Source organism: Cygnus olor, chromosome 1, assembly GCF_009769625.2.
Source record: "Cygnus olor isolate bCygOlo1 chromosome 1, bCygOlo1.pri.v2, whole genome shotgun sequence".
NCBI classification, from domain to species: domain Eukaryota; kingdom Metazoa; phylum Chordata; class Aves; order Anseriformes; family Anatidae; genus Cygnus; species Cygnus olor.
The window spans coordinates 23,846,764-23,872,760 of record NC_049169.1 but is presented as its reverse complement, the minus strand read 5'-3'; the positions used below and the strand labels follow the sequence as shown (position 1 = coordinate 23,872,760).

The 25,997-nt window shown below is 36.1% G+C and overlaps 1 protein-coding gene across 6 annotated transcripts; it reads right to left on the bottom strand.

Moving 5' to 3' along the window:
- Positions 1-757: 757 nt before the first annotated feature.
- On the bottom strand, positions 758-25,798 carry IQUB (IQ motif and ubiquitin domain containing). 6 transcript variants are annotated; one of them, XM_040549760.1, is made up of 12 exons: positions 24,969-25,798; positions 23,374-23,755; positions 22,035-22,196; positions 21,746-21,921; positions 21,338-21,493; positions 20,150-20,360; positions 16,142-16,317; positions 11,065-11,235; positions 9,475-9,651; positions 7,678-7,926; positions 3,669-3,854; positions 758-1,045 (listed from the first exon to the last, which is right to left on the bottom strand). In XM_040549760.1, the coding sequence occupies exons 2-12, from the start codon at positions 23,750-23,752 to the stop codon at positions 920-922; spliced, it is 2,169 nt and encodes a 722-aa protein (XP_040405694.1). In that variant the 5' UTR covers positions 23,753-23,755; positions 24,969-25,798; the 3' UTR covers positions 758-919. The 6 variants fall into 6 exon arrangements, with proteins under 6 accessions (XP_040405694.1, XP_040405686.1, XP_040405681.1 ...); XM_040549752.1 differs by lacking the exon at positions 24,969-25,798 and adding an exon at positions 24,544-24,944; XM_040549747.1 differs by lacking the exon at positions 24,969-25,798 and adding an exon at positions 24,115-24,353.
- Between the last annotated feature and the right edge of the window lie 199 nt (positions 25,799-25,997).

Sequence of the window (25,997 nt, the reverse complement as noted above, 5' to 3'; positions counted from 1 at the left end):
ACTAGACAGTTTTGTATGTCAGAGCAAAGGGCTTTGCCCTTGGTGAAAGACGTGTCTAGAATAGAGGTTTCAAGCAGTCAACAGAAGTTAGCAACTTTCTGTAGGACTTTATTGAATGCACACCATCAAATATTTTTCTCTGTAAGTATAATCAAACATAACCGTAACTCTGTAAGTTTAGGGAAGCAATTAACTTCTACTTTAAATAACAGAAGTTCCTCAAAAAATAAATGTTCTGAACAGTCTGCATTGTATATTTTCAATTTTTAAGCCTGATTCACAATAATTTCATGATCTCGGATACAATAATTGTATGCTGGCAGTTCCATTATGACCAACAAGATGAGCCATAAAAAGTGAAGTTACTTTTTTACACCAATGTTTCCAAGTCAAAGCAGCTATATTTGGAAGGGCATATCAATTCTCTTGTTCTACAGCAATGTACAGCTTGAGGGGTTCTCTGCCTTATATGCTTAAAGCCAGAAAAATACATTTAATATATTAATATGAAATTAAATAATTTATATAAAATTAATGTGTTACTTTTCTAAGTGAAAGATAACAGAGTTAGCTAGATTTCCTCAAAAGCAATATTACACAGAAACAAATATTCCAAGCAACACAGGCATGCACAGCAAAGCAGTCATAGCTCATAAATGTACATAGCTCATCAACAATATTTTACTTTTTAAATAATGAGGTTACAAACCATGAAATATAGTTATATTGAATAATCAGGATCAAATTATTTTACAGGCAGAAGTTTATTTTGATGTTATACAATTAAGATACTGGTAAAAAAATCTTCAAAATCAAGGAAATTGTATTAATCAATAATTCAGGTAACTTCTTTAACTTCAGTTAACTTCACTATGAGTTATGGTTTTGTACCGGTAGGAATAGGCGTAGCTATTAAAAGTTAACTTGCATTAGCCTGCTTGTCACTCCTAGGCAAAAATGATGTCATCGCTGGGATCTGAGCAAAGTACTTTTTCGCCCGGATATGTTTTTGTTTTATTCTGTGAATAAATGCTGCTTCATAAGCCTGAAAGAAAATCCAAATGCCATTAAATACAATGAAAATATTCATCAGTCCACAGATTGCTTTATATTTTAGACAGTATAAATAGTGACCCTTCAATGGACTAAGCCATATAATTTATTCATATACATTACAGAATGAAATAAAACATTTTGTAGTTCTATACTGCTACCTTATGGTCCAACAGTGAAAATCACTAACCACTCCTTGTGAAATGTTACCTTTTAAAAACAGGAAAACTTCTGGCATTTTTTAGCCATCTAAGATAACATTCATTTATTTCTTTTCAAGTAAGAAAAGTTGTATTTATCTTTCAAAAATTAAAAATGACAATGGCTAAATATCAGCATTTGCAAGGTGATAAATACAGGAAATTTGCTTACTAAGAATCAGAGTGATTAGTTACAAATAATCACAGCAGAAAGCGTTTTTCAGTGTTTGAGTCAGCAGTGATAACATATTTTCACAATTTCTAGTGATTAGTACTATCTCAGATGATGCTGTAAATAAGCATAATATTTAGTTGGAAAAAAAAACAAAACTGCTATCTCTGTAGTCATCATTATGAATAAGAATCACTATTAAAGAAAGTGCTTAAGGGGCTTTTTTTTTTTTTTTTAAATGAATGCGAGTGATTCAACTTACAGCATTTTAACTTTGCCTCATTTTCTCTCATTTCACACATTTTTTTAAAACAGAGCTTTGGCCATTACCAATGAAGAAAGGCAATTCCTTGCTGGCCCATTTCCATTTTTGTAGCAAGAGTTAACTACAAATAATGTACAATTTTAAGGTAGGCTTGCGTATCTTATCTGTTGCTTTTCTGAGCTATCTCCCACCTCCTCTGAAGCTGGAGATGCAGAGGAACCTTCTGCGGCCCTCTGCCAATCATACAGTTGTTGTTCTCCAACTTCGAATGAAACCATTTGGAACAGGAAAATTAATGGTTCTTTTCAAGGGTATATACAGAGCGTATACCAGCTTAGAACACGTTTAATAAAAAGCGCATGAAATTCAAGACTTTTACTTGCCTTCACAGATGAAGTTTGTTTACTTTCTGCTTTTCATTGTACTTGAATAATATAAAAAAGCTGAAAAAATTCACTCTGTACTCTAATGTAGTTTAAATTTCAGTACTTGGGCTGAATCCAATGACAGAGAAAGTTTAAATCCAAACAGAAAAAGGTTTTATTGCAGTTACATGAAAGTAATGAAATATTTTGACTACAATTTATCATTCATATCAAAAACACGAGTGTAATCTCTGGACCTAATCAAGTTAATGGCATTTCTGACTATGACATCCAGACTCAAGAAGTTAAAGCAGGTAAGTGCATAATCAGAACCTCTGCCTGCTATAATGCCAGTAACATAGATTCATGGATGCAGAGAAGCATTGTTCGACTCAGACTGCCTGAACAGCCTTGTTAACTGAAAGTGAGATGGAGTGGATAAAGGAATTTCCAGCTTGAAACTGATTTTAACTTTTAAAGGTAACGCTCGTATAAACACGGCTGCTTGAAAACACAAGTTAGGCATGCACAGACAAAAATATAGATAGCTGAATTCCCTTTATCTTTAGAATTCCCTAACACATTTTGTTCCCAAAGCAAAACTTTCACTGGGTAATTCTTTTCCTCTGTGAATTTAGTTCTCAGATTCTCTCAAGACTTCCATAATGACTAACAACAGAAGCTGCATTTGTAATGCATACATACTGTGTTAGAAATTGAATTAACAATACCCTGAATAAAAGAATGCTATATAAAAATGACCTTGGATCACTACTTATATAAATCAGAAACCTACAGGAGAGAGGCTTAATAATCCATTACTAATGACAGGACAAACACAGTCCCCAGGATTCTCTCGTGCCACAGAAAACTGAATACTCTACCATACGATGTCCAGTGGAGTGAGTTATTTACCAGACTACTATGTTTAGATATGGGATTTGGGGGTAGTGGTGTAAAAATCCACAGTTTCAATTACTTCTTTACCAATTCTGAAGCTTTCCCAACTCAGAGCTGCCATTACGTTTCCACTATTTAATTATAAACTGTAAGACTACATTTTCAGCGGCACTTAAACGTAAGAAAGTGGCACTATGTAAGAAAGTTGAAACAAATTTTATTATGAGAAATACTTAAGTTCTAGACAAAAGGTTATACATGTCATTCTGTTATTTGATCATAAATTTATGAGGACAGAAATAAGTGAGGCTAAAGCCTAGACTAGGCTAAAAGTACACAGGTGTCACAGTATTTAGAGCTTAGCATATTTTACATCCAGGCTGGCTATGTCTGAGCACAAATGAAGGAGCATCACAGGTGTGGAATGATTCTCGGTAAGCAGCATGGATGAGGCTACTTAGCTTCTTGAATTTCAGGTGGGAGAATCAGGGCAAGGCAGTTTAGGTACATTGGATGTGAGCTGTACTCTGCCAGCTGCCCTCTGGACTACTGCCTTGTCTATTTAATAGTACAGACATAATTATTTAAATAGATATAGTGGGCCAACTTAAACATTCATGAGTGTAACGACTTTGGCCAAACATCACTACACACAGGATTCTATTAAAATGTAAGAGAAGTATTGGAAACAAATTAAGCCCATTAAATTTTACCTCTTGAAGGTTACACAGCTTAAGATGTGCATCTGCCTCATCTTTAGTGAGGAGAATTGTGTTCCACGGAGACCACTCCTGCTGCTTATCCCATCTGACCATCACCAAATCACAGAGGTCACTGCAGGCACTAAGAGCGGACTGACAGCCCCAAATGTTCTCAATCATGTACTGTAGATCTTGCAGCTGAAATGGAAAACAGGTAAGAAAGAAGAAACTTATTTCATTCTACAACAAAAACATGGTAACCATGTAAGAATCCAAGTAAATCTTCGAATAAAATATTGTTCCATGCACATGTCATACAATCACTTGGGTAAAGAATGTCTAGATATACGCTACATCTTCCTCTAGCATGGTGTGGCAATTATGAACTACATTTTTATGTCATCTCTAAAATGCTACATTCTTTCTTTGATTGTTTCTGCCAAGGGCAATTTCCTATCTTCCTTTGACATCCTGATTGCTTAAATGCTCTTAAGAACTTCTTAAATCTCATGTTTTTGTTTTCTCACATGGCATGCTTTAACCTGCTCAGACTTCTTTGGTTAATAATAATAATCCATCTCTGTTATTATTGAGATGTTTACCATTTCATTCAGGGGTTCAGAATTACCGTTATTGAATTATTACTGTTATTACACTACTAAATTACTTCAAGTTTACATGTAGTCAGGATAATATGGTGTGGAAAATGTAGGAAATTAGACCAATAAAAACTCTCACCTGTGACAGACCCTAAATTGCCTGCTCTGCTTTCTTCCCCTCACTCTGCTGTTGACATGTAAGAGTTTATGGTGTTCATGACTCTGTTACTCATTTTACCAAATGAGGTCACATCTGATCAGGTAGCTACTCTACAACATTAACAAAATATAATGGAAGGTCTGTTCGTAAAGGTTCTCTGGTACAGAAAGGTCTTTAGACATACTTTTCACCCATGTTTCAGGTTATTTTGCATTAATCTTAATTTGTTTAATTTATTACTAGCCGTCTGAAATCACTACTAAAACTTGGTAAAAACAGCATCTTAAATGAAAAAAAAGAATTTAGGACAGCAGTTACCACTGAACGTTGTCAAAGTTTTCAGTCGCCCTCCATAGATTCTTCTCTGTATCAGTCATGGAAACATTATTAGAAGATTTTTATCTACAGGAGCCTGTAAACAACGGACTTTTAAACAGGTTTTCCTCCATTTATCTAGCCTTTTGAAAAGGCTCATTCCTCTAAGGAGAAGTCTTCACTTATTTTGTTAAAATAAACGTTTACATGTTACTTATTAAATTCCTGACAAAGGATGAATGCAAGTATACCAGCACGGTGCTTTAGTGATATGCAGCTTCATGTATTCTCATCTATCTTGCTTCCAAAAATTCAGGAGCCCATCTAAATCCTTTCTAGGGAAAATGTAGATAAAAGCTTGGCTTAGAACTTCCACTGATAATAAATATGTGCCTACTAATTCCAGGAACATAGGATTACTCCTACATCTGGTATAAATCTGTTCCTGCGGGGCCTCCTTTATTAGGTTTCACTAATTGCTTCTATTTTCAGTATTTTCTCCTTTTCACAAAATTTTGAATAACTTCTATACCTTCTTCTAAGAAGCCAGAAATCCGTAAGCAGGCATATTAGCAAGTACTACTATTTGTGCGTGTATGTGTGTATGTGTGAAGCTATACTTCTTAAAAGAATTTGCTAAAATCTACATTGAAGTAGGTAAGGTCCCATGCAAAACACATCTACAATCTCTTTTTCCTGGATTATTTTTTTTTTCCCTGAAAAATAGGCAAAAGCTTGTTCTGTGTTAAAACTTGTCTGGTTATGGGGGAAAGTTTGATTTAAGAGACAACTTCTGCACTTTCGTAAGGTAGACATGTTTTGCTGTGAAAATTTACAGTTCATTGATTTCATAAGACACTCTGTCCCTCCATCCCAGTAACTTGTTCTGTTCTCCCAAGAAACAGAAATGCCCTTCAACCACTGCCACATGACATGTTGGGAGCAAGTATCAGAGAGCACTCAGCAGCTGAGACTGGAAATGAGGGTAGGCAACGAACTGATAAAGGAGTTAAGAGTATTCATTAGTTCAAATGATCACTCCCATTAGGATTTTGCCCATCAAGAAAATCAAAGCCATACTATGTGCCATTGATTCTAAGGAGCACAGCATAGTTAAACCCTCTGAAAGAATTAAAGGCAGCCTCAGGACTTGACACAGCTGCTGAACTAACTCATTTTGATACCACAAAGCAGGTCTTTAGCTGCAGTAAGCTGAATGTAGCAGAGCTACCGTAACACACACCAACTACTTTTTTTTTGCCTTAGCAGCACTCAGTGATCAGCCCAAGCAGGGTTAGAATCAGTATGCAAGACATCTGAAGAAAAATCTTCTATCTTATCACAAAAGTCTTGCATCTGTCCATAGACAATCCAGTTTTGGTACTGCACCGGACAATAAATCAAGCTGTCGTAGATGTTGCAAAAGACTTCTAGTCGTGCCAGAGTCATTTTGGATGCCTCTGAGCTGTTTTCTGAATACACTGGAGTAGAGGGAAAACAATGGTTGTTAGGGGAAGAAAAAAAAATGAAATAGCTCAGAAAAAATGTAATAATTTAAAGAAATGTTAGAGAAAAAAGGAAATTAATAACATAAGATACAAATCTCTGCTGTTTAGATATTTACAGCTCTGAAGAGAAGAAGTTAATTTGGATGAAAATGACACAGAGTGTCCAGAGATGCTGTAGTGGTAAAACTGTAATGGCAAGAGAGGGCTTTCAGTGTCAGCAGTTAAAAAGCAGTCATGTTTCAGTGCATTAACAGCCACCAGCATTCTGCAAGGTCAGGCATCTGCTGTTCTAATGCAGCCAAAAGTGTTTGCTGGAAAAATTTCGTAAGTGATGTGATGTGAGAGACATCCGAGTGAGTTTGGAGGATGCTTACATATTCAAATAAAGAAAAAAGAAAAAAAAAAAGTTCAGCTTAAGTAGAAACCAGTATTGACAAACAAGCATCTACTAAATACAAACTCTTCTATTATATTCCTTAACGTAGGCATTATAATTAAAGATCCAATCTTCCTTTTGGCATATTGATGTCTGGCTTTTGTTTGCTTGGTTGCTGTTTTAGACATCGTGAAAATACAGTTCAAAACTGTCCTATGAATGTTGATGCCGTAGAGATTCCTATTTCTAAATCCCAGAATGTTCAAATAAATTTGGGCTGTTCAATTTTCAAAAGATAGCATTTTGCAATTACTTTAAAACTTTCCCAGTGGATATTGGATGTCAGATTCTTTTGTTGACAAAACAAGTAGTAACAACTAGAAGAGACAGAATTTGTCGAAGGTAGAGGCAAAAAGTTCTTTGAACTGAGTTGTTTTTGTAATGATCATTAAGAAACATTACCTACTTAGAAATGCTGTAGAAGATTACATATAATTACATATGATAGTACATAATTTAGAAAAATTAAATATTTAGTGAATCTCTCTCACAATGCAAAGCAGTAAAAATTCCAACTATACAGATGCTCTGCTGACATAAAACAGAATGTAAAGACCTTATTTTTTATTTTTTTCATTCTGAGAACATAAAACAATTCACTTGTATTACTACAACAGTTCAGAAAAAGGGGCTAAGGTTGTTTTACTAACTTTATGTCTTCAGCAATACTACAGCCACAAAAACATCACTGTTTCTTTACCGATGATGCCAGTGTCTTTAAGCAACAGTATCACCACAGCAGTACCAGAGAATCTGGATCATCTGATTCTTTGACCTGCTAGCTAGTCTTCTACCTTCTTTTAATATACTGCTTGTAACCACAGCTACATTTCAAGAGCTTAAGTGCTTTTTCTTAATGGTAGTGAACATCACATATCACAGGGAGAAGTTTTTGTAGCTTTTAGCCTAGTTCTCTTCCTGTCAACTACATCCACAAAATAAAGGGAAAATTAGAGACAAAGCCACCAGTTTCCATTATTAGCAATGATCTCTCAGACAGTACCTGAACTAAGAAAACAATTTTAGTATCATCCTGGTAACCAGCTTCAGACTTTCTGAGATTTTCTAGTGTAAGTCTGTACTTCAAAAATGATCCTCGTCGCCGAGCCTCATTATCAAGCTTGCAACACAAGTGACATCTGCCAATGGTGCGGGAATTAGCAGGAACAGGAAATTCAGTAGATGGTAAGTAATTTTCGCAGCTACGACAGAAGTTAACATTTTTATAAAGCTTTAGAGGATCTGGTGGAACCTAAAAGATTAAAAAAAAAAAGTTAATTTATCACAACGTATCTTTGTATTACTTGTGTGTCACCCTAACTCTACCATGAATAGATTTTACACATATTTATGCAAATATTCTAATATTTAAAAGCCACTAATTTGTTTTAAAATACTTTTTTTTCTTTTAATTTTTTTTTCTTTTAAATAGAAGACCAAAAGCCATTCTATTTTCTTACTGTACTTGTTTAAACCAGTTACACAAATCAGTCAGGTTGTTTTTTAAGCTATATGAAGACCTTCTGCTCCAGTGCTCTTGCTAGTGCTTTTCTGTAAGCAGACTGTCATCTTTCCAGAATGGCTGATAACACAGAAAGCAGAAACCAATTCTTCAGCATTTAATTTTTCATGTGGAATCTGCTCTTCACGTCAAAGATAAAACCTTGAACTTGCAGGCATATTAATACTTTGGCATAAAAATATAAAATCATCCAAACTCCGTGTCCAAAAGCAATACTGGGGAAGACAGTGAACTAAACTTGCTAACAACCTCTTCATCCTCATCTTGCTTTGTGGTTCTGGAAGGACTATAATGCAGTCTGTGCAGAAGACCCAAGTCTGTAATTGGGTAGCTTGAACAATCTGACAATCCAGCTACCTACCGTGGTCATCTGCCTTTCTTTGAAATGCTGAAGAGGCTGTGGTCACTTTGACTGTCTGCTAATGAACTGCCATATTTTTTTTGGTCTACAGAAGGTTACAAGGTTCAAAAATAGGTGCAGTTCAACCTTGAACTCAAGATACAGTTAACCAAAAGCTACAAAAAACAAGCATTTCCCATCCCCACTGTCTGCTATGACCCATCTAGGTAACCCTGACTATAAACTTAGTGAAAAATTACTGTTAGTTAATTCTAAAACCTATGATCGTTTACTAGGTCCCTATCCCTGAGACGCTATCAAACACTATAAGAGGAATCCCCTCCTGATATATGCAGAATAAGTCTCTGACTAAAACAGCCATAATGAATGATATTTTTATTATAGTCTGTAGTTAGAAATGAAAAAAAAAAACAATCACACAACTTCAAAGAGGTATCTTCCACCTTGCTGGATCTGCTTTTCATTAAATAACAATCGGTTGTACAACAGCAGCTCATCACTTTGACAATGGCAACGTTCCCCCTTCCTGGACTTGTGAGACGTCACACCTTCTTCCAATGGAAGAAAAAATGCTTTGCAATTATGTCATTTTCAGATCTCTCTGTTGGTTGGTGTTGTTGCTGTTACAATTTCCTGTTACTACCTTTTAAGATCTGTAAGACCATTTAGAGTTCTCTCTCTTTACTACCTGCTACTTCTCAGGTTGTTAAAACCATGTTAAAACTATGCTTTCTATATGACTATATAAGATGATTTTTATGAAAATTCGTATGTATTTTTACTTCTTGAGGAGCTCCTCCAGCAATTCTACAGCAAAAAGAAATAAAATAAAAAAGCATTCATGGTTTTCCATTCCCATTTTCTATCCTATTTAGTTTCACGGCCATTAAGTCAGACTGCAAAAAATGGAACAATACCTTAAGTATCTTTGCAACTTCAGGGTTAAACTCGGGCATTTTAATATACTGAAGAAATAATGTACAAATTCTTTTCCTCAGTCCTTCTAAGTTGCATTCTTTCACCTCTCTTGACATAAGATCAACTTCTCTGTCAATTAATTCCACTATTTCTTTTGTTAATTCACATGCATGTTCCTGAAGGGAAGTACAGAATAAAAAGGGAAAAAAACCACCACAACAATATAACAAACAAAATAATTCTAACACAGATATGAAAGCAAACCATGGACACTGTGCCATTCATCATTCACAATACAAACAGAAGAATCTGTAGTGTCTTAGGAAAATAACCTCTAAAAACACTAACGTAAAAAGCTAAAAAAAATGAGAATACTTAGAGATTTTGCTTTAAGGAGCCTGTATGTATACTGAAGCTACGAAGAACTGCAAATCTGGAGGCACTAAAAAACACTGAGCATCTGAGATGAGGCATAGAACACAGGCACGGTTTTCAGCCTCCAAAAGCCCCAGGAAGTCCCTAAGAAGCTTTGGCTTCTTTTGGCACGCTCTGGTTATGTGACAGGAGGAGTAACATATATACATAGTAGATGTTTTTTTTTTTTTTTAATTAAAAAATCAAATAATAATCAAATGCTTATGAAGAGATTCTCCAGAGACAGATAGCAGGTGACTAAGTTCAGGGTTTCTTCACCTAAAACATGAGTGCTAGTTTACAGAAATTATAGACTTTGATTACCACAACGACGACTGTATTCAGATGGGCAGAAGTTCATAAATTAGCAATGCTCCCAGTGTCATATTGACTTCAGATCAAATTCTGCTATTACCAAAGGCATCAGGAAGATGCTAGTTTGTTTCCATAAGACCAGGAAGCAACATTCTATTCTAGTTTGATGTCAACTTATCATCTTGAAAGTGACTTAAAGCTGAATTTAAAAAAATAAAAAAATAAAGGATTAAAAAGAAATGCAGCCAGCTTCTATTTCACTACAAATACTGGCAGTAGCAGTGGGGATGGGGAGTGAGAGGTAAAAGAAAAAAAAAAATCAGTATTTGCCAGCCATAAAAGTGACAGCCAAACCAACAGAGAAATTATAAGGTTCTAAATGGAGAATCTTTCAACCAAAGGAACATCTGTTTAAAGAAAAACAAACAAACAAAAAGTAACAGGCACTTACCTTTCTGTCATGGTTTTCATCAAGTTGTTACAAATATTAAGGTAATCTTTGTCCTATATTTATTATAATTAAATATTTATATAAAATATAAAAATATAAATATTTGGTGTTTATTATAATTTATAATATATTATGTTTTAATACACACACACAAAAAAAGACCAAAAACTTAAAATTCTAACACAACTTGAAGAAAAATGCATACATCACAAAGTGCAACGTGAATTTAGAGTATATCTGGAATATAGATTATTCTCTCATGGTACATTAGACTCTCTCTTGCTGCCAGCTGATCACACTGGCACCTATTTGCCAGAAGAAGCATTGCGTATGTATTGACATAATTAAATGACTGTACCTTTGGAAAGTGTAGCTTCAAGCCAAACATAAATAGAAAAATAAAACATACCTTCACTGTACATCTGAGTGTTAACAGCACATCTATTCTCTCATCTTGTGGGATGTCATTCATGGTAACACTGCGGTAGATTTCAAGCAGTTCCCTGGCACGGAGTGTGTACGGTGTATCCATTTCAGTGGTTTTTCCATCATATGCTTTCCATCTCTTGGGTTGTGCACACTTCAAAAACAATTTGTACAACTGAGCTATTATAAACTGATCACCAGCTGAACAAGTGCATTGTTACATCAAGTTTCACCAGAGCAAACACAGACTTGGCTTTAATGCTTGACTAACACAAAAGGCTAATTCTATTGTCGATATTTCTACGGTATCTTTTCCACCAGAGCAAGCATTCAATTGCACACTTCGTTTAAAATTGCAGGTCATGAAAATTTTGACTTGGAGTATACTAAAAATAAATAATATTCTCCTACAGGGATACGCTCTACTTCTTTAAAATGAATTTACTGACAGTAGTGTTAGAATACATTTGCTCTGTGTTTCATCTTGCAGTCATAAATCCCTCTAAACTATCAGTAAGATCAATGGGACTGTTGACTGTGTAAAGATCTCAAATTTAAGGCCTCGAAGGCTACTGCGGTGCAAAGCATCTCCAGGGAACTGTTCTATTTTCGCCAGCTGTATGGGCAGATAGAAGGCATAGACTCTGGTAAAGCTGACTAAGGTACAGTATGAATTTACAGCTTATTGCATACTTAGCTAGCTCCTTGTTTGCAAACCTAACCACAGACCATATGCCTACTATTCCAATTCTCTTTGCACATCTTGAACTTCTACAGTGAGAAGTTACATGGGATCAGCTGCACTACTCAGTTTGAAGAGTCCTGGCGTTCTCCTCTTTCTGCAGGACTGGCTCTGCTTGCTGACCACACTGATACAGTGTGGGACTAATTAACCATGGAGGTAGATATCTAAATCCAACAGAAAGATGGCATTTGAACCCCTCTCCCCATCGTTGCCTAACTCCACTCTTCTTCCTTAATCTTACAATGAGACAGTTATTTTTAATTTCATTGTGTGCGTTAATTATTCACTTTCACTGCGTTTGGAATTTAAGTATTCTCAAACACCTGTGAACTTCACCTTGAGATCTCAGTGTAAGCTAACTAGAGCAACACTTCATGAAGCCTTCGGATGCCTGAGTAGTTATGTGAATATGATTCTAGTATCTATGTGATTATTATTATGATGGCTTGCGATGGTGAGAGGTCATACAAATAGCAAGAATGTTAGATAGACAGAACAGATAGGAGCAGTCTATACCACATCAAAATAGGGCTTTCATCTTAAAATAAATTATAAAATTAGGTAACCAAAAGAAAGACAAAGTAATTGAAAAGAGGGCCTAATACAGGATAAAGTTTAATTACCTTATCAGTGGGGGTGGAACTATAATTAAAGTATTGTTAATCAGAGATCACAATCCAGATCCAAAACTGATTAAGAAATGCAACAGCAAAACAGACATTAGTGAAAAGTAGAACTCATCATTCCTTAATGAAATCTTTGAACTTCTGCAAAACCAGAAAGAAGCCGCTTTCTGTCAGGGAGAGAAGGGAGCATTCTAACATAACTTCGTGACTTTGTTACACTAACTTTGTACAGAACTAGAAATACTGAAAAAAAAAAAAGGGCAAACAAAAAAATTAGAATCACAAGAACTTAGAAGAAACATCATGTTGCAGCTTTTTCGTAAGGTAGATGGGCAACAATCACTGTTTTCCACAGTGTACTTAAATGCAGTACATACGTTTGATCCTCTACAATGAAATCACTTTTTGTAAGACAGAAAGGTCTTCTGCTTATGCTAGGGAGAGTCATTGAGCAGAGTTTGCCTAGGACACAGTTACTGAAGCTAGGTTCCTTTGGTAAATTTACACAATCCAGATATGAGCTAGCAGTCTCAGGGTTGTACACTGCAGACCACCTGTAACACAGATCAACTATATTATGATCACATTTAAATTATTCAAATCAAGAAAGCCTATCTGTAACTTCCTCACTACCTCATCAAAAAGGGATATTATATAAAATAAAGCAAAAAAAAAAAAAAAAAGAACAAAAAAACACAAGGAGTGATGCAGCTTTTTATTGAAAAAAATAAATACAGAGGTCTAATCAATATGAACAAGATTTCGAGTGTTTCAGAAAGAACCCCAGGCTCACTGATTTCAGGACTACTTTCATGAAGTATTGACGTAACAAAACTAAAATTACAGATTTTTTACCCAGCTTTCTCGTGCCTTTTAGTCTGCTGGCAGTGCTGTGGAATTTACAATAATGCTGTTATCTGTATTACTTCAGAGAGCAAGACTATTATAACTGCACTCTGCTGCCAGCACAAGAAACCAGAAAAAAGCACCTGAGAGAAACACAAGAGCACAGATACAGAGAGAAAAAAGTAAGCAAAGCAAAGAAATAAAATTCAGATGTGTGCAGAAATAGCAAAAAGCTTGAAAGGTATGAACAGAACAAGAGTTAATAATTACAGGATCACCTTTAAAAAAAATCCAATTTTGCTCTTCAAAATTTGAATGCAGAAGAATGAGCTTGGTGCAAAAAAGACCCACCTAGAAGTGGCTACGCACGCATGACCAGGAGAAACCGTTCTAAAAGTACACAGGCGAGATTACGGTACATGCCTAATTTAGGAATGAAGGGAACAAAAGTTTCCATGAAAAGCAACTTTTGTATCATGTTGGCTATTGCAGCAAAGTAGAGCTGCTTGCAGTCTCCATACATGAAAGGCGTCATTACAACTTTAATGGCAAGTGGCTGGATTAACATCATCAGTTCAAAGCTGAAGAAATAACTGAATAAAGTGGCTACAATCCACTCCAACAATAAATTGCATGTGTTTAAATTGCATTGTTACAATCATAATGAGCCATCCATTCAGTTTGACATTTCCTTTTTTTTTTTTTTTTTTTTTTTTTAAGAAATGCAGAGTTTATTACTTTATCTCCTGTGTTAGGCTGCTATCTATGTCAATGGGTTAGTCCAACACCAAACACTACAGCTGAAATAATGTTAAAAAATGATCTTAAAACAAAACAAAAACAAAGAAGCAAACAAAATCATGAAAAGATGCAGAAATTAAGCTAACTTCCTTGTCAAATTAGAAAGAAATTAGCCTCTGTACTGAAACACAAATGTATAAATGTAAAATATGAATAAATAAATTAGTAATAAGTGCTCCTGAAGTATGCCCACTGTTTGGAAAGAGACATCTCTTGTCTCTCAGGTCTCTCATGAATCTCCAACCATCACCTATCACTAGGAATTCTGGTACTGAAGAACATTTTGCTTCTGATTCCTAAATGCAAGAAAACTGTCTGGCTCCTGAGAATATATACCAGAAGTAATCTATACAGGGTAGCACATTGGAAAGCAGTGCTGAAAGGAAAAATAGAGATACAGTTAAGAGAGAAATATATTTGCTGTAGACTGATCCAGGCTTCTTTTTCTGAGAGGATGATAAAGGAATAGATGTTAAATAGCAGAAGCAAATATTTAACATAGAAATAATTCATGGTTTTTGGTACCATTCCTAAATATTTAGTTTCCTTGGTTTTTTGCACTCTTGATAGCATTAACAGAGAATTCAGTCACATCATGGCAAAAAACCTGGTAGCAGTTCCCCCAGTATTTCAGACAAGTAATTTGTTCATAATGAAGAAAGATGATAGACTTTATCAAATCATTTTTGTGGACCTGTTCCCATGCATCAATAATAAAATGAACAGTTTCCTTTAGACAAAACTGTCACTTTTGAGCACTAAATAGTGTAAAAAATTTTGATATTCCCAAACTATTGCTGTTGCAGTATCTCTTTTAATAATTATTTCACATTCCCTGAAAGCAGACAGAAAAAAAAATCTTCTGATGGGTTAGATTGCTGTTTTAACTTTATTTTTTAATGTTTTAACTTTATTTTTTTGTACTTCACATTAAAGAGCCATTGAATGCAATGTCATTCTAAATCATCTTTATATGAAATAGTTCTCTTTTTTGTTTTTCAAATAGATGAGAGCCCGAAGAACGCTCACATTAAATTTCATCCCTATGATTACACAAAAATAAAATCTCAAGTTAAAATTGTAGTTCAGCCAAAATCAATGAATTAATCACTGAGTTCAGTAAGATATAAGATTCAGTTAAAGCTCTCTTGGGTTTCTATCCTGTACAGGAACACAAAATAAATACTTCCTTTAAAGACAGGCATAAGATTACCTAGGAACAGAAGCCTGTGCTCAATGGGGAAATGAACAACAAATCTAGCTCCTGCAGTATAACATTTTTGAGGGAAGAAAAAAAGAAAAAAATAACTCATTAATTCTGTGGGGTAAAATTTAATTTTTACTAATACTTAATGCATACTTAAAAGTTTGCATTTAAGTTTAAATGCAATAGCAAACTTTTTCCACTATAGAGAGCAATGAACAGAACATACCGGTAGGAAGATCATTTAGTCATTAGTTTTCTTTAGTGAAACTGGGTATTTTTGAAAGAGAAGCTTATAGGCAGATTTTTAAAGATACAGAAACTGATTAAGAAAGAACATAGTTTCATGCGTGAATTCTTACATTCTGATTCTGACAGTACAAAATACAGAATAATATGCAATGTCCGGATAATTTATAATGGCTTAAATTAGCCATTCTGAGTTCCGTTAGAATTTGAGCCTTGCATGATGTTAAAAGTGCCATTAGAATCATGTCCTTTATGCAGGATGGTTACACAACACAAAATTAATCTGCTCAGTGCTGATTTCTGTATTATACATATACACAGCTACTTTCGTATATGAAAAATCTCAAGTGACAGTCCTAACGATGCACTGTTCATCCTTCAATAATCAGTCACAGAGCTAGGGAATTCTCAGCTTGGAAAAAGAGTATCACTGACATGAACACCTAGAAAATATGGATATAGAGAACATTAGGATTCACATGATTAACTGGCAAAGCTATAAAAGTTACTTTGGGCTAGTAATTTACAGATGCCTTTTCTGCTCCTGTACTTTGGAACTTTATGTTCAGCCTAAAACTACTTTACTGACCTTACTCAGAAAGTGCAGTACTGCTTTTTGTTGATTCTCCTCATCTGCACTTAGCTTGTGTCTCCCAATGGAAGCAATCAGTTGTGCCTCTTGTTCTAGAAGTCCACAAAGTGCTGCCTTTCTTTCAGCTCCAGTAAGAGTTCCGTTAATCCGTTCAATCTCCTCCTGCCTCCACGCTACAGGTATAAATATTTTAGGTATTTTTTAGATGCTTTCCAGTGAAATTCCTACTTTCCTATTAAAGACATAATTATTTTTAATAATAATAAAAAAAGAGTTTCCATATTGATTGTTACCCATATTTTCAGTACACACAAAATGGCACAGAAATTAATGTAAATGATACAGATGTTCTAAGAGTGTGTGAGTGTACATCAATTCCACACTGTCAAGTCATACTCCAAACTCAAAGACAATTTAAGAGAAAAATGAAAAAGAAGAATAATTTAGTTTCTATGGAAATGCAGGATGCGATGATTTCTTCATGATTTTGCATCTCAAATAATAATGAGTCTCAAACAGCTTTGAATGATACGAACACAAGGATCATTTTAAACAAATGCTGATCAAACTTGCAAGACAAGATACCATGAAGATCCTCCCAACAGATTAAGAACAGCATCTTACTGTGGTACCACTGGTACTCAGTGCTTAGAATACCACTGCTTCTCCCTGCAGAAATGAGTAAAACCTAAAGAAGATTGATGTCATCCAAACCCGAGATAAAACCTGACTGACAATCATGTTTAGCTCTTCAGGTCTTAACAGTGAATATTGAGTGGTATCATTTTTGCCACGTAAGGCAGGTGGAAACGCACTTATAATTAGACAATCACTGCTTCACTCTCCATTTCCTCTTCCAAAACTGAAGCCTTTAAATAGAAGGAAGGGACACCAAGCCACTAGATAATAAAGACAGCAGCCAGTGAATCAGTACATACTGTATGAGCACCTGGCCTTCTCACTCATGGGGTCAAATCACCAAACCACAGGTACCTGCTACACTTTGAAGTATAAACTAAATACTTAATAACAAACGTGCAGACACATCTATCATGGCTTATTTTGTGGTACCCGTTCCTCAAATATAACCGCTGATATGCAGCCTACATGCCCTTACAGGAATCCCTCAGTAAAATCATTATGTTTATGGAAAGCTGTTTTGCTTTGCATACATCATAACAATTCCTGGCTTTTCTGAAGGGTCAGTTCCATTTCAAATACATCCTGACATTTCTGTAGGGAACTTTGTAATATCCCAAGGTTCAATATTCCTGAATAGCATCTCAAAGTATCTTGTTATTATTTCAGAATATTTATGCAAAAGCAAAACATGGGGTAGGGAAAACAATACAATGTGATGCACACTTACTGAAAAAGCCTATAACATCCTGTATCAGGTAAGATTAAAGGCAGGAGGAGGGAAGGGAGGAAGGTTTATTTTCTGCCCGTGGCTTCCTTATCTACAATACCTTATGTTTTCTATTTTAAAATATTTCAATCCATTTCCTTAAGGCCCTCCAAGCTTTGGTATTAATGTGACAGCTGTCTGACAAATTCTGAGTACCCAAAGATATATTTTTAAATAAAGCCATTTCAGCAAACAAAAGCACAGCATACAATTAATTTACATGAAGCTTTATATGCCTGAAGGGGGGCAGCAACTTCAAAGGTAGAGTTAATAAATACAATAAGCAATTTTGCACTTGCAGAGATGAAGGTGCTATGAAACGGTTATCCACACTCACCTACTGATTCACCATATACATACAATCAAGTTAAAGACATTCTTCTTAGATTATGTTTTACCGATCGAGATTGGATCATTATAATTTTTATTCTAGTGTTTTTATAGAACCAATGAAGTTGTTCATACTTTTCAAAGAAATAACAAATGTCTCCATACGCAGACACGTAGAATATTTAGATACATCTCATTTGCACCAGACAGTCAGCAGGCAAGTTTTTGTACCAAAATGAATTGCTTCTACTGGCTGACCCTGTAATATTATCCCTGTGCTGTGATCAGCAGCAATAACCTTCACAATCTCTAGAGGACAATAACCTCATTCTATTACTGTCACAATGATTTAGCTTGTGTAGACTGTTGACACTGTAAGAATGTAAAAGTAGTTTCAGATACAGGTAGGAAAAAAAACAAACCAACTTCCTAGAACCACTAAGCTCTATTATAACAAAGAGCATGACTGCAAGTCTCCAGAGAAGCAACTAGCCAACAACAGTAAACAAAAAACCAAACAAACAGATTGATACCAGCCAATTATTTTTAACAAAATGTTAAACGTACATTTCAAATTCCAGTGTTTAGTTTGTTTCTCTACAGCTTTTGAAGTGGCACATACTTCTCAGGTTGCCTAGATCTTAAATTCCTGAACACGCAAAACTAGCAGTTCTATGTGAATCCAACTGTATTAAATTAGGCAAAAGAGACATTTATATAACCATAAGTTTTAAATCTAAGAATATCAGGAAAAGCCGTACTTTACCTCAACTTTGTTGCTTCTATTCCAAATAAGCCTCTCCACACACAAAGAATTGTATCACAGTTGATAGCACATTAACTAGGAAGCAGTTTTTTAAAGAAAATACTGGAGAAAATCAGATACTAAACAGGAGCACTTGCCAGAAATGGAGAGAAAAAATAATCAGTTGAATACCTTGGGTTTTGATTATCAAGTCAGACACATCTTTAAAAGGGCCCAATTCTTCAGAAGTGAAAAGCAAATCTTCTCTGAGGAGAAAGAGGGAAGGAAAAAAACCAACCAAGCAAGCACAAATCCCAGGAAGATATAATCCCCAAAATTTTAAATCTTAAGACCAGTAATAAATTTTTACATTTGTCACAACAGTAATATTTATATCATTTACACATTTAGACAAAGCAATTTGTTCAGTGCCACAAAGTATGACAGAATTAAAAGATAAGTGTGTAACCTGGGGCTTCTTGAATCACGAGCCTAAGCTATATGAATAACACATGCCACCAAATTTATTTACTCAGTTTACAATAGGAAAAATAGTTGGGATGGTTTAAGGTAGGTCCGGTAGCTTCGCAATGAATCAGGTAATCCATTAGGTCAGATCTGCATTAGGAACAGTAAGGTAAAAACTGCCAAAGAGTAATTATACCATAAGCAAGCACTGTAGGCTTAGCTAAAATATGAGTTGATAGAAGTGACAATGCAAGCTTCTTGCTTAAAAAGAGACATTTTAAAAGAACTCTTGCGGGTTTTTATTTATTTATTTTTATTGTTATTTTTTATTTTTTAATATGCTGGTACATTTCTATTGGTTTTGTTTTTCCAAAAGGGCATATGCTAATTTTCTGTTATATTTACAACATTATTCTCCTGTAAGATTTTAAGCCAATTATCTGCACTTTATTTTGCCAGAAAAGTTTAAAGATGATTGTCTGTATTAGACATCATCCACTCTGATAGGAGAAGTGTTTCAAGATGCCCTATAGGAGTCTTAACAGATTTTTAAATTTTTGACAGCAGTTTTGTGAAACATGGAATACATTAGAAAGGAAAAGAAATGGCAAGAGAAGAGGACATGGATGAAAGTAAAAACTTCATTTCTCTTGTAAATTTCTAGGCAAAATGTAGCCCTTTATGAAAATATCTATTTTAAATGGTAAACGATGGATCTTAATTGTGATTTCTGATGGCATTATTTTCAGCGACTTAAACACATCAGAGTTACTTTAAACTTCTGATTCTTAAAAAAAATAAAAAGTTGTTCCTCTAGCTGATTTTACATCATTACAGATGAAGGCAAAAACAAACAGGCAAAAAAGCCCTGCAAAACAGCACAAATACTAGCACCATTCTGTAAGCTGATAATTTCCTAAAAAGCTTCTAGAAATATATAAAAGTCATGTAATTCCTTACAAAAAAAAAGAAAGAAACCTGTCAAAACCAGAGAAGTTTGTTTTAGACTGTACTCTTTTGCTGCTTTAAGAGCATCCCTTTAAGAAAAACTTACATTCTAAAGCATGGTAAAGCAGCTCAAAGTCTTCTTTTGTTTTAGGGTTCAGTCTTCGCTCATGCTCCCTTCTCACTTTGTCTTCTTTCTCTTTTTTCTTTCGTAACTCTTCTTGTGCCTCCCATGCCAGCCTCAATCTCTTTTCTTCCTTCAATTTGTGTACTAGGTTTCTAGCATGCCAACGGCGGAAATATTTCTGTAATACTATTACCTACATGTGATACAATACCAAAAAATCATCAATTTAAAACCAAACAGCATAGCTATTTGGGTTCCATTTCTACAAGATCTTAGGGGTGTCAGCTGATGCTAAGTTCCTTATAGAAAGTAAGTTCCTTATAGACTTATAGTAAGTTCCTTACAGAAAACTTCTAACCAGAAGATTTTAACGCATCTGGCTAAACATGTCCATACAATTATCCCACTTAGACACTTGGAGAAACCAACTGTTTATCCATTTAGTTAGACTCAAACTGCCTATTTCAAGCAACTAAATTAAGAACTAGAGCATTTACAAAGCAGTGTCCTGGCTAACATAACGACAAGTCGTACTTAAGTTAGGTGTGCAGTCACTGAAGAGGTGGTTTGCATAAAGAAACTTAGAATGCCTAAACAGCCACCTCTGCACAATCACTGTACAGAATCTGTTGTCAGAATCACCTACCTGAGGCAACTCAGCGCACCAAAAGACTGTCAACCAAAAAGAACCCACAAGCCCACTGCATGTGTCAGGTCTGTTTAGAAATAAATATATAAATACGTACATACACACAAAAACACAAAATCCAGAAGGTCAAATGCAAGTCGTGTAAATCCCAATCCAATACTTCAGCTATTTGAGGCCGTACATGGCATTATACTCCTTCTAAAGATATGAGAATGCCATAGGGACAAGCCTATTTTAATCCCTAATAATATGTATGGAAGTTTAACTTAAAATAGAAATCAGTACATTCACAATGTGTAATATTTAAGAAACCATAAGGTCTCAAATGCTGCTGAAAACACTAATATTGTAAATGTGTAGACACACACTTACCCTATATCAGAAAGATTACAAAATGTGAAGATTAAGCTGACATTTGGAAGCTCACTGTTGAATTTACACTTTGAACACTCTTTAAATATTCAAATAACCTTTGTACTACTTTACTTCACAGATACAGTTGCAAACAGATGAGAACTTACAGCTTCAAGTCGACGTTTATGGTATTCTTCTGCTGTGAGATACCTTCCAGGTGTTATTAGTTTGTCAGTCACATTTGACACATACAGGCCGACCTTAGTCATCTGTGTTGATGTTGGATTTGCTGTTTGTTGACGTTTATTTTTTTGAAACACAGTCTGGGGAAAAAATGCATGTCAAATTGTAACAAAATACGGAGATTGTTTCCTCACTACAACAAGTAAAAAAAGTTAGCCATTTATAAAAAAACACAAGCCTAATGATATTAATCCATTAAATACATTCACCTGCATACTTACTGCTGACTTACGTCCTCATTCCTATTTGAAATAATTGTGTCAACATTCTATTGTTTAGAAAAAATAAGAAAAAAAAACATTCTAAAAAGACGCTATAAAGCTATTTATTACCTGTGTTTCCCTACAAAATAATGTAGTTCCTTTTTCAGGTCGTTTTTTGGGTATTGTTTGTGATCCTGCATTATGAAATTCCACTCCAGTTATTCTGTTCTTAAATCCACCCAGAAATGGTTTACGAAAAGTAGGTCTTTCAATTTTTACAGCTACATCTTGGAATGTATCAAAATCTGTTCAAACAGAAGTTCCAAGACAGAAATATTGTTTCTTTTAGTAACAGATTGAGATTTTAAAATGTTTGTTTATCTATCTACATAGATACACATTTAAAAACATCATTTACCTGTTTGTACTCTGACAGGGATGACATCAGGCATGCAATAATCCTGTTGAACTGCTTTCCTAGGAAAATGTCCCAGATCAAGATGCAACTTCTCAGACTGGATAGTTTCATGAAATGTAGCCATACTCCACATAAGAGTTTTATTATCCTCAATTATGCTTCCTAAAAAAATAAAAACAAAATTAATTTCTGATATGCTTCTCAAAACAAATAAAATACCTCTTTCAGGTTTACACCTAGACAATTGTTTTGAAACACTGTAAGGCAGAATAACCACAGATTTTTAAGCTGGAGAACAGTTTGCTTCAACAGAAAGTTGAAGCAGTATTAGATACTATTTAAAGAGAGATCTAATGTAATACTTTTACCACATAAAAAGTCATTCATATTCCAATTTAAAAAGTTATAGTAGGTAAATTTATGTTTTATTCTCAAGTAAATAATTTTATAACAGTTACCCATGTACACAGTGAACCTTTATTGAAAATCTTAATGAAACCCGCTCCAGCTTAGACCTGATCTAAGCATATCTGTGTGGTTTTCCACATGATACTTGACTTTGTGGTTTTGATTCAAAGACTACAATATGAACCAGATTTACTTAGCTTGAAGCTCCAGAAATTACTTCTTTTTGGCTTAGAGATAAGATACACCATCTGGCTTTGGTACAGTGCTCTTCCCAGGAAGTGATGACCAGCTACTTGAAATAAGAGCATCTGAACACAACCCAGCCAAGAGGCAGGCAGGCAGCAGCTCTTTATTGTCACTCACTGTGCTCACGCGTGGAATGGGATGCGCTACCTTCAGCTCTGAAGACCTAAGGATGCAGGGTGCTGAATGGAAAAGGGGAAGTCACACAGGACAGAAGAGAGAAGCACAAAGTAAGTGCAGGAAGCACTGGCGTGTTTCAGGGACTGCAGGAGAAAGGCATGGAGTGCAGAAGTGTGACAGGTAAGTTACAGGAGAACCTCAGAAGGGTAAAATAGCAAGGTGACTGCTATGATCTAGACTAAATTATTAGAACTCTTGTTATATTTGAATTATGCACTGCTATTTTTAAAATACCTGTACAAGACACATAAACATATACATTTCTGCAAAGATTGCCCTATAAAATGTCATATTAGTCTATAAATTGCTATCACAATGTGAGATAAATAATACATTCCTCACCTTTTCAATCAAATTTTACATAAGAATTTTAAAAGTCACTTCAAAACCAAAAACCTGCAAACGTGAACAGAAGGAGGGTGTGGGGAGTGCAAGATGGCATAATCAAGTTGAAGAAAAAAAAATCTCCTTAAAGCACTAATGTCCAACATTTTTACAAGTTCTTTACCTGTCACTGTCGAACTTGTCACATTCTCTGACAGCACTGCATTTTGAGATGTTTCTTTTTCCCTTTCTGAATTTCTTAATTCAAGTAAGGTAGAGTAACTCGTAACGGTAACAGGAGATGCGTTCTCGGGTGATGCACTGAATGGGCCATGTGGCTCACACACACCTTGCTCACCATTTTCCATCGCTTCGTGATGACCTAGCCCTTCTCCAGGCGGCTCATCTGTCTGTGCTGTGCCGGCACCTCTGGACAGCAGAGGCTCACCCTGTGGCTCTGCATTCCTGGCCTCCCCAGCTTCTCCTGCTCCTGCGGGTGGCCGCTCTGCAGCTGGTGTCTCTGCGTTAGCAGCTTCAAGTATGCGGTCCGATGCACCTTCCATTTCCTAAAGGATGCAAGTTTTTAGCCTTTTAGCAAGAATAACCACAGTATCTATTTAAAAATGTGTACTGTCAACCACAGGGACACTACTCTGAAAAACTTTTCCTGATCTTTCCCAAACAGCCTAGTTAGAGTAACTTGACGTCTTATTTTCCTGCAACTGCAAAACACTTAGCATCTTCACAGGTCTTTAGCAGACATAACGCTCCAGCACGCTGCCAGCGAGCGGTCAGCAGCCCCTTTGCATATGCGTGTATGTATCTAGATACATATATACATAGGTGAAACGTGCACAGGGAGGAATTCACAGCAAAACCAGCCGGCGGCCAGGCCCTCCCTCTGCGCGCACACCCAGGGGCTCACCTCCCCTCAGCGCCCCTCAGGGCGGGCACCACCAGGGGGCAGCTGGTCGGGCCGTTGACCGCCCGCCTCCCCCTCGCTCTCCTCGGCCCGGGGCGGCTCGGGGCACGGCTGAGACCCCCCCGGTACCCCCCGGCACCCCGGTGCTTTGTTCCTTTCCCCCCCGGCTCTGTCAGGGCGTCCCGACGCGGCCGCTCCCCGCTACCATGGCAGCGCGGCCCCGGGCATGCGCCCTGAAGGGCGGCTAGGGCCCGCCGGGGAAATGGCGGCGGCGGAGCCGTGAGGGGACGGGGACACCCCCGCCGTAAAACCCCTGGCTTCCCACCGGCCCTGGCTTGTTACAGGGTGAGCGGGAGGGTGCCGAGCATTTCCTCTGCAGGCAGGGGAAAGGAAGACCCGTGTGAGGGGATTCGAGGGATGTGAAGCAACGACCTGTTGCTACAGCTCGCACAGGTGTCTCAGCGCGCTGCAGGAAAGGGGAGAGTACAGCGACCTCGCACAGCTATTTTAGAGGTGGAAGGCACAGCTGTGTGTCGCCAGACTCTGGGAGGATCCTGAAAAAAAAGTTGTATTGAAATATGAAATTATATTTATATTGAAATATATGAAATTACATCCACACGCCATGTAACAGTATGCCACGTTCACGTTACGAAGTCTCACAGACATCCTTCAGCTTACAAACACAGGCCTGCTTCCCATAAAAAGGGCAGAAACTGCCCCTTACTACTGGTATCTTTTTTTCTGACACCTGGACTGAACCTGAACTCATGGTAGAAGAGGACCAGAAGTAATTCTATAGAGCTAGTAAGTTTGTCCCTGTCATATAACCACACCGATTAAACATTCAAACTCACTTGCACCGTGGAAGATGATTTTTCCTATTTTTCCTTCTTTAGGAAAGCATATACCTTGAAAACAAAAAAGCTTATTTCATCCACCTCCCATGGAATGCAAACAATCAAAATTACGTAGATTAAAGTTGTCTTGTTAAGAAAACAGCCACTCCAGATAGACTAAGCAGCACAGATAGCACTTGTGACAAACAAAAACCTCAGTGCTGCTGTCAGAAGGCAATCTAAACGTTGTTTTACCGGTTTAACAATCTGGATCTCCCTTAGGTTCTGTCTTGCAGATGGTGATTGTCACACATAATGACTTTAATCAGAGGATCTTAAAGTGTTTTGTTAACTCTAACGTTTGCACTGATTTACCTTACCATAGCACAGCAGATAAAATCTTTTGCTTCATCACATATTCCAACATAGTTAATAGAGAAAAATCAAGCAAAATCATCATAATCAGTCTCCAAACTATGCCTTGCTGGCATATTCATCTTAAAATAAATTACTTGCAACATAGTACTCCTAATATAGATTCTCTCTTGCCTGTAAAATATGTGTGTACTGTTTGTTGCTAGGATTTAAATATCAGGTATATAGTTACAAAGCTAATAGCATGGTAAAAATTACTTTGTTTCTCTTCTTGGCAGAGGTATCCTGAACTAGGATGAAGTGAACTACACAACACTGATACATCTCAAAACAAAGACTATTGTCTTTCCTTTGTTTTCAATAGCTGCTATTTAATGCTGATACTACAACACTAACTATTAATTTAGTAAACTTATATAGCATGGATGGGATTCATTTCTGCTTTCTAAAATTGTGGAACAAAACCAATGATAAAAGTAGGAACAAAACCAATGATAAAAGTAATGGAAATAAATCGTAAGATTTATGCAGAGAATTTGATAAAATTTGATAAAAGACATGCAGAGAATTTGATAAAAAGCTGAAAAGCGATTCCTTAGCTGTGATTCCTAGACTTTGGCCTCAGTAGAACTTTTTTAAGACTCAAGTTAATCGATTCCTAAATTAAAGTAT